Source organism: Capsella rubella, unplaced genomic scaffold (genome assembly GCF_000375325.1).
Source record: "Capsella rubella cultivar Monte Gargano unplaced genomic scaffold, Caprub1_0 scaffold_6, whole genome shotgun sequence".
Taxonomy (NCBI): Eukaryota; Viridiplantae; Streptophyta; class Magnoliopsida; order Brassicales; family Brassicaceae; genus Capsella; species Capsella rubella.
The window spans coordinates 3,580,846-3,593,236 of record NW_006238918.1 but is presented as its reverse complement, the minus strand read 5'-3'; the positions used below and the strand labels follow the sequence as shown (position 1 = coordinate 3,593,236).

At 37.6% G+C, this 12,391-nt stretch overlaps 4 protein-coding genes and 2 pseudogenes across 8 annotated transcripts in view; 4 read left to right on the top strand and 2 right to left on the bottom strand.

Annotated features, from left to right (window-relative positions):
* Positions 1–822, top strand: part of LOC17881225 (31 kDa ribonucleoprotein, chloroplastic) — a 2,455-nt gene extending 1,633 nt beyond the window's left edge. Inside the window, 3 exon segments of the mRNA XM_006290185.2 lie at positions 129–456; positions 458–639; positions 789–822. Of these exon segments, the coding sequence (XP_006290247.2) occupies positions 129–456; positions 458–639; positions 789–822 (544 nt within the window).
* Positions 823–1,008: 186 nt separating this feature from the next.
* LOC17881988 lies at positions 1,009–2,658 on the top strand (annotated as a pseudogene).
* A 274-nt stretch (positions 2,659–2,932) lies between these two features.
* Positions 2,933–4,490, top strand: LOC17884336 (putative inactive serine/threonine-protein kinase At5g11400). Of its 3 annotated transcripts, none has more exons than XM_023781614.1 (6): positions 2,933–3,132; positions 3,236–3,459; positions 3,528–3,666; positions 3,749–3,882; positions 3,964–4,072; positions 4,161–4,490. In XM_023781614.1, the coding sequence occupies exons 1-6, from the start codon at positions 3,054–3,056 to the stop codon at positions 4,475–4,477; spliced, it is 1,002 nt and encodes a 333-aa protein (XP_023637382.1). In that variant the 5' UTR covers positions 2,933–3,053; the 3' UTR covers positions 4,478–4,490. The 3 variants fall into 3 exon arrangements, with proteins under 3 accessions (XP_023637382.1, XP_023637383.1, XP_023637381.1); XM_023781615.1 differs by having other exon boundaries at positions 3,233–3,459; positions 3,752–3,882; XM_023781613.1 differs by having other exon boundaries at positions 3,233–3,459.
* Positions 4,491–4,578: 88 nt separating this feature from the next.
* Positions 4,579–7,555, bottom strand: LOC17883396 (WPP domain-interacting tail-anchored protein 1). 2 transcript variants are annotated; one of them, XM_006287107.2, is made up of 5 exons: positions 7,437–7,555; positions 6,610–7,236; positions 5,308–6,497; positions 5,015–5,194; positions 4,579–4,873 (listed from the first exon to the last, which is right to left on the bottom strand). In XM_006287107.2, the coding sequence occupies exons 2-5, from the start codon at positions 7,223–7,225 to the stop codon at positions 4,730–4,732; spliced, it is 2,130 nt and encodes a 709-aa protein (XP_006287169.1). In that variant the 5' UTR covers positions 7,226–7,236; positions 7,437–7,555; the 3' UTR covers positions 4,579–4,729. The 2 variants fall into 2 exon arrangements, with proteins under 2 accessions (XP_006287169.1, XP_006287168.1); XM_006287106.2 differs by having other exon boundaries at positions 5,015–5,152.
* A 246-nt stretch (positions 7,556–7,801) lies between these two features.
* LOC17884342 (1-deoxy-D-xylulose-5-phosphate synthase, chloroplastic) lies at positions 7,802–11,257 on the bottom strand. Of its 2 annotated transcripts, XM_023780623.1 has the most exons (10): positions 10,914–11,257; positions 10,634–10,759; positions 10,377–10,544; positions 10,117–10,264; positions 9,717–9,985; positions 9,341–9,608; positions 9,006–9,262; positions 8,629–8,907; positions 8,261–8,545; positions 7,802–8,176 (listed from the first exon to the last, which is right to left on the bottom strand). In XM_023780623.1, exons 1-10 carry the CDS (start codon positions 11,067–11,069, stop codon positions 8,027–8,029), a joined length of 2,106 nt encoding a protein of 701 aa, XP_023636391.1. In that variant the 5' UTR covers positions 11,070–11,257; the 3' UTR covers positions 7,802–8,026. The 2 variants fall into 2 exon arrangements, with proteins under 2 accessions (XP_023636391.1, XP_023636392.1); XM_023780624.1 differs by lacking the exon at positions 7,802–8,176 and having other exon boundaries at positions 8,423–8,550.
* On the top strand, positions 11,239–12,369 carry LOC111830245 (annotated as a pseudogene).
* Positions 12,370–12,391: the final 22 nt, after the last annotated feature.

Genomic DNA, 12,391 nt, shown 5'->3' with positions numbered 1-12,391 from the left:
ATATATATATATATATATATATATATATATATATATATATATATATATATATATATATATATATTTAATTCACATTCATTCCGTTCATATTTTTTTCACTTTTTGTTTTTCTTTCAAGACTTTGACAGAGACATGGCTCAAGATGACGGGAACCAAAACTTCGACACGAAATACACCAAAATATACGTGGGAGGTTTGCCTTGGAGAACAAGAACCGATGGTTTGAGAACCTACTTCCGACAATTCGGAGAAATTATCCATGCTAATGTAGTTTGCAATAGATACACAGGACGATCAGAGGGATATGGTTTTGTCACGTTTAGACATGCTGAATCTGCGACGAGGGCTTGCCAGAATCCAAACCCGATCGTAGAGGGACGAGAGGCCAAGTGCCAGCTTGCTTATTTTGGTGCTAGGGTTTACAATAACCAAAACGTCGACCAACAACTACAAGTAGCTACCTATGTACCCAACTGGGACCAGTTTGCACCGCGATATCATACTCATGGCTACGTGCCTTATGGTTGTTGGACACACCATAACCCTTACTACTGGAACTGGAACTGGAACCAACCTGACTTTTGACTTTGACTTATGCGAGCTATCTCTTTCGTTGTTGTCTCAGACACTACTTAGCTTGTTCTATTTGCTAAAACTCAGGCTGTTTAGTTTCTGCATGACTCTAATATATATAGTTCAATTTAATTACAAATTTATAAAAATTCACTGCATCTCTCATGTTTTAACAGAGAACAAGATTTTATTTTTTCAATCCTTGTTTATTTTAGAACTATTGTTGACCAGACTCTAATAGAGTATTAATTTCTCCAAATTTGCCTTCTAAACATATATGTTACACACACAGATCAAATCGTAAGTAGATACTTAGGATTTTTTCATTTTGGCCTTGGAATGTGAACTTGACTTTTCAAAGGGTTGAAATCTGAGACAGTCCAACCTCTTCTCAAGATTCTTTCACACTTGAAATCATTTTCAACCTCACAAAAAAATAGCCCCATACAAGATCTGTTGAAATCTTGAAACCAAAATCTACAGATTGATCATCTTCATCAGCAATGGGAAACTGTCTAAAGCATCTCAAAGAACAACCTCCTCCTTCAGTTTCTCCCAAGCCTCTCATCAATCCTCCAACTTCAGGTACATGCTCTGTTTTCAAAGATACTTATTACTTTTGTTTACATAATAGAATCTAAATACGTTAGAGTTATATATGGGTATAAAAAGTGGAGTCAGAAACGGAAAATTTGAGAGAGTTCAGCTTTGCGAAATTGAGCAAGGCAACAAAGAAATTCAGACAATACATTTACATAGAAAGTAATGATGGTGGCGGTTATCGACAAATCTACCAAGGCTACATCAATGAGACAACCTTTGCTCCATCAAGAACTGGAATCGCTGTTTCTGTCATGGAATGTTATCAAAATAGTTCGCAGAATCTTCAAGACTGGAAGGTAACCAAATTTACTATTTATATATTTGTTTCTTATTTATGTATGTTCTGTATCCATCTGATAGGCATATAAAACCATTGAGTTTGCAGGAAGAAGTGAAGTCTCTTGCAAGTATTTCTCATCCCAATTTAGTTAAATTGTTAGGTTATTGTTGTGAAGAAAACAAATCACTCTTAGTTTTCGAATACTTGCACAAGGGAAGTTTGGACAGTCACATTTTCGGAAGTTAAGATCTCTTCTAACCAATGTGTCCATTCTTTTTATGTAACGGTATAGATAATTTTGCTTTACATACAAAAAATTCATGCAACAGAGCAAGAAGAAGCATTGCCGTGGGAAATACGGGTTAAGATAGCCATTGGAGCTGCACAAAGTATTGCGTTTCTACATTCGGTCAAGAACACCGCGCTATATCGAGAACTTAGAATGTATAACATTTTGCTTGACGAGGTAAATGACATTACACCACTCTTCCTATTATTATTTTTTATATGATCTTACATTAACAATGAAACCTGAACTTTTGGATTTCATGATCAGCTCTACAACGCAAAGTTGTTCTATCTTGTATCAAATAAACTATGTTTGTTAGAAGAAAGCATCACGACTGCATTCATAGGAAGAACTGAATATGTAGCTCCTGAATATATAATCTCAGGTGCACCAAAATCTTAAGTTTTGTGCTTACAAAAAACTCTTAATCAATATCTCGTGGTTCGATGTTTAAGACCGTTGTGTAATGTACGTGTAGGTCATTTGGGAACGAAGAGTGATGTGTATACATTTGGTGTGATCTTGCTTGAGATTTTCACTGGTTGTAAAGCTTCAGGTGGTAAAAAGAATGAGAACATGCAAAGCTTACATGTCTGGACTAAACCTTTCTTGTCTGATCAAAGTCAAATCCAGAAAATAATTGATCCTCGATTTGGGAACGTATCCTGTGAAAGCAGCGACACAGATGGGGAAACTCATCAAAAGATGCATCAAGCTGGACGCGATCAAAAGACCATCTATGCAACAAGTTTTGGATGGTTTGAATGATATTTTACAAATCAAAGATTAACGTGTAGAGGTAATGAGATTTGAAGTTGACCAAGTTTGGTGCTAATTTGTAACAACAAAACAAAACTGGAGCCTGAGAGATTTCTAAAACAGTGTGCCATTGATGATAGACAACGTTAGATCAGAATACATTGCAATAAAATCTCCCTCTATGTCAAGTACAACTAAACAAATCTTACCAAACTGGACTTGACTCTCTTCTATGTATAGTTGGGTCTGAGAAAATTTTCTACAAACTTGGCTTAATATGGATACAGACATACCCAAGCTTGCCTTGTATGCCACTTTCCTTGTTTGGCCTGAGTGAGTAATTGAAATCTCAAAGTGTTGATTTCTGAGGCTAGTCTAAACTTTTTTTTTTCTTCTTCTTTTTCTTATATAGCTTCTTTCATTATTTTCAAACTCTTACTAAACCCTATGAGATGATCTATCTGTTAAAACCTTTGTGAGTTCCATTCCAATTTTGAGAGACAAAGAGATTGAGATACAAGCCCTTTGAAGCCTCCATCATCATCTAAAATGGGAAACATTGTAAAGCCTTTCAAACAACAACCTTCTTCATTTGCTTACCAGCCTCTCACAGTCCCTCTAATTTCAGGTACATCTCTGTTTTTTTAAAATGCACTTTACTATTGTTTACATGTAATGTTTTTTTTTTAAATTAATACGTAGCTCAAAATTTATGTATGTATATGGAGAAGTGGAGGCAAAAAACGAGAATCTGTGGGTCTTCAGATTTGCGGATTTGAAGAAGGCAACAAAGAAGTTCAGACAGGACAGGATCATAGAATGTGAGGATGGCTCTGTTCGAAAATTCTACAAGGGATACATTGATGAGACCACATTTTCTCCATCAAGAACTGGAACAGGAATCACTGTTTCTGTCATGGAATATGATAGTTCATGCTCTATACACGACTGGATGGTAAGCAAAGTCTGTCACTCTTTCGTTGTATGTCTTCTTGTCTACTTATCTCATGCTATGAGTTGCAGGAGACAGTGAGGTCTCTAGAACACATTTCTCATCCCAATTTGGTAAAACTTTTGGGTTACTGTTGTGAAGATAATAAACCACTCTTGTTGGTTTTCGAATACTCGCACAGAGTAAGCTTGGACCGTCACATTTTCGGAGGTTATGATCTCTTTTCAATTAATAGGTCCATTCTAAAAATCTTTCTAGACAATTTTTGCTTTACACATTTCCCTCTCAACAGAAGAAGATGCATTGCCATGGGAAATACGGGTTAAGATAGCCATTGGAACAGCTCGAGGTCTTGTGTTTCTTCACTCGATCAAGAACCGCCCGCTAAATCGAGAACTCAGAATGCATAACATTATGCTTGACGAGGTGGTAATGGTTTTTATTTTTGTTCTTCTTTCTTTTTGGTTGTCATCTCAAGAAAATTAATATCTTGAGTTTGGATTTCAGCAATACAATGTTAAATTGTTATATCTTGAATCAGACGAACAGTATCGTTTGGTAGATGAAGGTCAAGTTGCGGGAATATTTAGATGCCCACCTCCTGAAATTTGGTCAGGTGAACCAAAATCATGACTTTGGTTTTACAAATTCTGATTAACCTTTCATTGTTCAATGTTGTGAAGACACTTGTGTAATGTATGCAGGTAATTTGGGAATGGAGTCTGATGTTTACATATTCGGTGTGATCTTGCTTGAGCTTTTAACTGGTTCAACACACAGCAACATAATCAAGTACAAGCAACGCTTAGGTGTCTGCAGACTCTGCTCTACATCTACCCTGCCCCATAATTATAAGATTGCGGACATAATCGATCCCCGACTTGGGAACTATTATTCCGTGGATGCGGCGATACAGATGGGTACACTCATCAACAGATGCACCGAGAAGGATACCAAGAAACGACCATTGATGAAACAGGTTTTGGATAGTTTGAATGATATTGCAGAGATTAAGGATTAATGTGTAGAGGTAAATGCTATTTTACATTGACAAAGATAAGGGTTTACTTGTAATAAGTGGAAAATCAGTACAGAAGTGCTGAGACTAAAACTGGTTAACAGTGAAGCTAAACAAGAAGCATATTTTAACTATTTTTTCTCTGTGATAGATAGCCAAAAAGAACTAAAACATAATCAGTCATTGTAAACTATGACAGAGAGTGATAAACAAAACTGGAGCCTATGAGACTCTGAAAAAAGTTAAAGACTCATCTTAGATGTTTTGCTGGGATATAAAGTAAGCCATTGACGATAATAAGATCACAAGCATTGCAATGAGAATGTACTTGGATCCAAGAGCGCCAACATCCAATCTCCTTACACTTCCAATATCTGATTTTGATTCTGTTTCTTCCTCCTGCAAAACAGTGACCGACATCACTTTTTATAAGGTCTTTCAAGAACAAAGTATATATTCAATTTTTCTATCTAAAGCTAAAGGGTAGAATTCACTTAATGCCTGCAAAATCAGAATTTTAGTAAGGAAGAATTAATATACCTTTGGATTTATTACTGAAGTGATGGTCGCTTGAGGTCTACTTTCTTGATGGCAAGAAGAAGCATTCTGGTCAGAATTTGGTGAAACTTCACTCCCATTGCCACTTTCCATATAACCGGTTTTTCCAATCTTTTTCAACTTCACCATCAACACACAATTCTCTCTTGATAAGTTTGTTATCTACAAAAGAAAAAAAATCTATATCTAAGCATCCACTATGATGATGATGAAGCTACAAATGACATGAAATAACACCAAATTTGGGGTTGTCAGCATAGTTAACGTCTTAATACCTGTTTATGAAGTCGTTCTCGTTCAGCAGCAAGTTGCATGACTAGTTTTTTCATGATCTTGTTATGTAAAGCAATATCTTTAGCGGTCCGGATTTTTCTTTCTTCTGCTTGCTGTAAATATTTCTCCCCTTCTTTCAATTTAGTTTTAAAGAATTTCAGTTCTTCACTGAGTTCTGCATTAGATTCAGATACCATAATCAACTTCTCTTCTGTGTGGTCCGCCCTGTTTTCGGCCTTCAAAACTTTTGATTTAAGATCTTCAATTACATCCTCCATATCAGAAACAGTAGAATATAACAAGCTCTGCTTCTCTTTACTTGCTTCAACAGCTGCAACTGCATGTTCTAGTTGAAGATCTGAATCCTTCAAGTGTTTCTCAAGCGATGCTAACTTCTCTAGAGTAAAGCCCTTGTCTCTGAAAGTCCCCAACTCGTCTTGAAGCTCCTTTTTGCTTTCTTCTAAGATTTTGCACTTTGATTCTGCTTCTTCAGCCCTTGCTTCAGTTTTGGCTAATTGATCTTTCAGTTCCTCGTTAACACGTTCAAGATCTGTTATCCGAGCACCAGAAGTAGCATCCGCATCTCCAGTTTGAAGCCCATATTCATTCAGTTGTTCTTCAAGGGAGCTAACTTTTTCACTTAATGTGGAATTTTCAGTGTTCAACAGAATCATTTTTTCCTCAGCTTCTCTCAAACTCTCTTTTAAGCCTTCTGTTTGTGCCATAAGAAAGTCATGAAGTCTTGCATTGCTGCTATCAAGCTTGTGCAAAACGATTTCCTTAGCTTCTAATCGTTCCTTTGAATCAACGAGCTCTGACTTCAAGTTATCTTCCCGCTTAAAAGAGCCCCTTAGATTGAACTGAAGAATCTGGAGTTTTCCAGACATTTCCTTTGCTGTTCCCTTAAAGACTTCAGCAGCATTATCTGCCTCAAGCCACCTCGAGAACGCATCTTCGGTTACTTCTTCCATGTAGACAACATCCTGCTCGGAAGAATATAGTTTCATCTCTAGTTCTCGTTCAGTATTTCTTGATTCACTAAGTTTCTTTTCAAGTTCCATCTCCTTAGCCAAAGATTTCTCAAGCATCCTCAAAACATTCCTTTGCTGATCTGCAGTCTGCATTTTGATCTTAGCGCTCAGATCACCAAACTCACCATCGTTTTGAGACACTGCAGTTTGCCCTCCAGACCCTGCCAAAACAAAGTTAACATCACTTTAATCAAAGCCTGAGAATTGTCTGCAGCTATAGTCATCATGACAATGTTTAAAGAAAACTGAAATGGATAGGTTCATGTCACTTACAGCTTCCAAATTCATCCAAACCAGAAGACAACCTCTGAAAGTATGAAGATTGCTTCTTCATTTCCACCACTTGGTCCATTAACTGACCCAAAGATTGTTCAGCATCGTGCAACTTGCCTTCCAAGTCCGAGAAAGCTTCTCCATCATGTTGAAACGGAGATATCATGGCACGAGCACTTTGAATCTCATTCTGGAGAAAACCAAGAAGAGACTCAAGTTCTTTCACCTCTGAATTGAGAATTGAAGACAAGAGATCAAACTCCAAAGCCTTCTCAGCAGAATCATCATTATCGTCACCATTACTCGAAGGCTCTTCTTCTTCTTCTTCTTCTTCTTCTTCTACTTTCTTAGAAACAAAGGACTCAAAATCATTTTCCCTCGTGCCAAGTTGCATAGTAAGAAGGCTTAGATTGACCAATTTCTCAGAGATAAAAGCAAAATCCAATTCAACTTTCGTCAAAACTTCGCCTGCACTTGACAGTTGTGGATTCATAACTTGCCCACTAAGCGAGAAATCTTCAAAGAAACATTCTTTTGTTGAACTAGGCTCCGGTACGAGGCTGTCGTTATCATCGACAGAGACAGTTCTATGATGTTCCGTTTCTGTCTCCATCATTCAATTTATAACTGCAATAGAGAAAGCATGGATTTTTGTCAACAAATTGAATAAAAAGACCTGAAATGAGAGGTTTTTACTAGATGCAACGATCATGGCTCCTACTAAATCATAATCCTGAAAAAAAATCTAAAGTAAAAGTTCCGATCTTTACTTATGCGATCGACTTCTTTGAGATTGACGGAAAACGAATGAAAAGGTGAAAACTTACATGTGAAAACGAAACCACAGGATTCAGATCAAACAAGCAAAATGATCGAGAGCGACCAGAGAGAGAGAGAGAGATAGACAAAGATCGAGGAGAAGAAGAAGAAGAAGAAGAAGAAGGAATCAGGGTTTGTAATTAAACGAATATTGACAGTAACTCTTTACTAATTTTTAAAGGAAAGCTTTTTTAATTAATGTATTGACTCAATCAAGTGTCCAAAATACACGTCTCTGTTCTATATTTTGTTTGTTTCCAGATATGTGACATGTATCTGTTAATACCAAATAGAGAAACTAGTAGCTGTATGTATTATTAAAACCTGACCAACAACGACAAATTGAGACTCTGTAAAAAGTGGGGAAACCGTGTAAATAAAAAGTAATTGACTTTATTTTGGTAATCTTCGTCTCTTACATTTACAACGTACGTAGCAGATTACTCTTCCAAAATCAGAATATCATATTTCTTGAATTCTGAATATATTATCTACAAATTTTGTTTAAGAAACTTGATAATTAACAACGATCATTCTCACCCCTCTTAATAAGTCATAAATGTGATGCCTCTTTATGTCTCTTCTTGTGAAGGTTAAGCTAGCTCATGAGGAGCAATGCTTCGCGAGTTCGGCCCAAAAGACTCAGCGCGGTTGCTGCTATGTGATGTCCAGTTAGCCCAGCAAGAGCAAGCTGCTCGCTAGGCGAAGCTTCTTCTATGTAGCCATCTGGTAATACAATCGGTCTCCACTACCAATGTTTGATCCCAAAAAAGCAAATCAGAAACCAAAAAGATGAGAATTTTAAAAGAGATACAGTTTTGATTTTATCTACCTTGATGTTTCCATCGAGCTGGCCATCGAGGGCTATGAACTGGGCCACATGAGAACCAAATCCTCCAACACTGCCTTCTTCGACAGTGATAAGGAATCTGTGGTTCTGGCATAGATCACGCACAAGCTTGATGTCGAGGGGTTTGCAAAATCTTGCATCAGCTACAGTCACGTTCAGACCGAGTTTAGAGAGAAGCGAGTGAGCATGCAGACAATTCTGAACCATGGCTCCATACCCAAGCAAAGCCACATCTTGACCTTCTACGAGAACTCTTCCTCTTCCGATCTACTCTAATATGATAAAGCGGTTCTTGTGTCAGCACACTCTGTTTTCGCAACAAAAGATTTTAAGATTAGATTGGAACTTACTTCAATTGGTAATCCAATGGGGACGAGATAATTCCTGTTGACAATGGAGCCTCTAGGGAACCGGAAACAAACTGGCCGGTCAGTGATGTAAGCTGCAGTTGCAACCATATTTACAAGCTCATCCTCATCGGCAGGAGCCATGGCTATCATATTTGGTAAGGATGACATGTAAGCTATGTCAAAAGCTCCACACTGCACTGGACCATCAGAGCCAACAAGCCCTGCGCTTGTAATAACAAATCGCACCGCCTTTCTTTGCCTATCTACATCATGGACCACCTAACGAAACCATCAAAGACACTAAGGCCCCTTGCTTCTAATAAAACCTTCTAGAACATTCTTACTCTGTCCGAATGAGATGGAGAAAGAGGTGAAACCTGGTCATAAGCTCTTTGTAGAAAAGCAGAGGGAATAATGCAAAACGGCTTCAGACCTCCAGAAGAAAGACCAGCGGAGAATGTGACAGCGTGCTGTTCAGCCATTCCGACATTGAAAAACCTGTCTGGAAATCTCTCCTGAAATGTAACAAGTGATGCATCCATCTCCATTCCTGCATGAACCACAACAATATCTCTATCCTTTTCTGCCTCCATCACTAAAGCCTCCACAAAGCAATCACTGTAAGTGCGCCTGTCTGAGACACAAAACAACAAAATAAACTGTCAGTGTCAAGATTTGGATAGTTGTCAAGAAATAATAAAAGCAGAGATACCTTTGACCATGATCTTGTTTCCAGTTTCTGCATCTCGGTTTTCCTCTGTGATCACGTGGACCAACACAGGACCCATTGAATCTAGAGAAGATACTTCTCGGAGAACACAAACTAGATCTTCAATGTTGTGTCCATCAACAGGACCAATGTAGTACAAACCAAGTTCTTCAAAGAGAGTTGATCCTGTTGGTCCAACCATACCACGTGCATACTCATCGACTTTGGCTGCCCATTCATACATGCCCTTTCCGATTTTTTTTGTCATAGCCTGTCAAAATCCACAGCAAAAAAGAAATAATCGAATACCATTAATTGTTGAACATCAAAGTTCCAGCCTCAAAATTTCAACCATAAAGAGAGTATGAAAAATGCATACTTTGGCTAGTTCTCTAAATTTACGGAAAATTTTGCTAGACTGGATTTTGCTCATGATGCTAGATAGTGCGCTGATGGATGCCTTGGATCCCTCCTCCATATTTGGATGTAAAGAGTGACGGCTATCATTTAGTATGACAATCATATTAGAATCCAAGTAACCAGCATTGCTCATTGCTTCATATGCTTGACCAGCAGTTATTGTCACATTGTCTATCACAGCAACAACCCGGTCTCTCTTTCCTTTTATATCTCGAGCAACCGCTAATCCTAAGAAACAAAATTAATTGTTCACCACACCAAATCGATAAATAGCGTTCAGGCTAAGTCTACTTCTTGTTTTAGGGGGAAAAAAGGCTATAGGAAACTGACTCTTTAACAAAGGGTGACAAAAAAATTACCGAGCCCAGCAGAAATACTGTTGCAGCCATGCCCGGCCCCAAAAGAATCATATTCACTCTCCAATTGAGAAGTGACCCCAGAAATACTGTTCTTTTGTCTCGATGGTATTGCAGACCAACGTCTTGTCAAAACTTTATGTGCATATGTCTACAAAAGCCAAACCAAGCTATTAACACAACAAGAAAACACATCAAACATAGGTCCAAAGCACAAACGAAATCAGATCATTAGTCCCTTGAATTTCGAAACATAAGCTTACTTGTTCCACATCATCCCACAATATATTGTCAACCGGAGCACGAAAAACATAATGCAGAGCAAGGGTAAGCTCTATTGCAGCCGAGCTAGGGTTCATAGACTTTTGGGTCTTCTTCCATAATACAGAATGAAACTCCGTACGGATTTCATCAGCTAATAGCTTCAACTCCTAAGAAAAAAAAACAACAACTTCATCAACCCCAAGCCCTTTCAGTGATCATTCAACTACATATGGCATAAGAACATCGATAAAATTACCTTAACACTCAAATTCTTCAACTGCAAGGGAGTTTCAATGCTGTCTAGTATTGGCGTCTCAAATATCTCATCGCAGTACTCATCAGTATTTGGCAAAGAACACACCGGAGCTCGATTTATACATTCCTGGATATCAAAACGCCTACATTAGGAGAATCCACCAACTAAAGTTGATCTAAATGATAGAACTCTTGAGACCCAGATTTAAAAGTTTGGAACTTTTGTGTTATTGGCATAAAAGAGATTAAGAGAAATAACCAGAAACGGTTCCCCCCTTTACCTTGTGAGTGGAGGAGCTTGGAGCTGAGAATAAACTCTTTCTGGAAACATCAGCTTTACATGGAAGCGAGGAAATAGTAACATCCGACCTCAAATTAAAATTCTCGTAGAATCGAGCTGAGATGCCGAATTGGTAACCAATCGCAGTCGAACCCATGAAGAGAAAGAAAGCCTCGATGATCAACTACAACGGACGAAGAAGAGAATTCTGAAGAAGAAATGAAAACATTACAAGGGAACCTCTTCGAACGAATTCGAAATAAATGCCGCGAAAAACGCCTACAAATGATGAGAATGGAGAAGCTTTTAGCGAGAATACAAAAAAAATGGAAAGAAGTGACAGAATCAGAATCCAGAGGAACTTGGTAGAGAGAGAAGAAGAAGAAGATGATGATTTAGTTGCTAACGTTGAGGCCTGGAGATATAACTTTAAGCCCATAAAGTTGGCTTTTTATAAACCCAATTACATTTTAGTTGGGCCTATTCAATAATTCTCCCTTCTAACAATCATCCTTACAGACAAGTTAAAAACATCAAAGAGCTCGTCTTTTTTTTAAGATAGAAAACACAAATCAAAATGAAATATTACTTTGTAACCTTTTTAAAACCTAACAAGATGTCTTGAAACCAGAAGTATCTTGTGAGTTCCATTTCCGGTTTTGAGAGCCATAGCGATTGAGAAACGAGCTTTTGAAGACATTGTAAAGCCTTTCAAACAACAACCTTCTTCATTTGCTTACCAGCCTCTCACAGTCCCTCTAATTTCAGGTACATCTCTGTTTTTTTAAAATGCACTTTACTATTGTTTACATGTAATGTTTTTTAAAAGAAAATACGTAACTCAATTTATGTATGTATATGGAAAAGTGGATTCACAAAACGAGAATCTGAGTCCTCACAAAAAAAAAATAGTATCTTGAGTTTTGGTTATCATCACAAAAAAATAGTATCTTGAGTTTTGGTTTCATCAGCAATACAAAGTAAAATTGTTTTATCTTGAATCAAACGATCAGTGTTTGAAAAATGAGACATTTGTGGGTACAGCTGAATACATACCTCCTGAATATTTCATTTCAGGTACACCAAAATCTTAAGTTTTGTTTTACAAATTCTGATTAATCTTTCATTGTTTATGTTAAGATAACTGTTAATGTATGTAGGTTGTCTTGGAATGGAGACCGATGTTTACGTATTTGGCATGATCTTGCTTGAGATTTTAGTTGGTTCCAAAGACAGATCAATAAATTTGCAGAATCGATTCTATGCTTGGACTGGATCTTTCTTGTCCGATAATCTGTTCCAAGATTATCCTGTGAATGCGGCACACTGATGGCATACTCATCCAAAGATGCACCAAGCGGGACAAGAAGAAACGACCATTGATGCAACAAGTTTGGGATGTTCTGAATTATATTGCAGAGATTAAGTCTTAATGCGAGATGTCCTTACATTGGACACAAGGGCATCACTGATAATGCT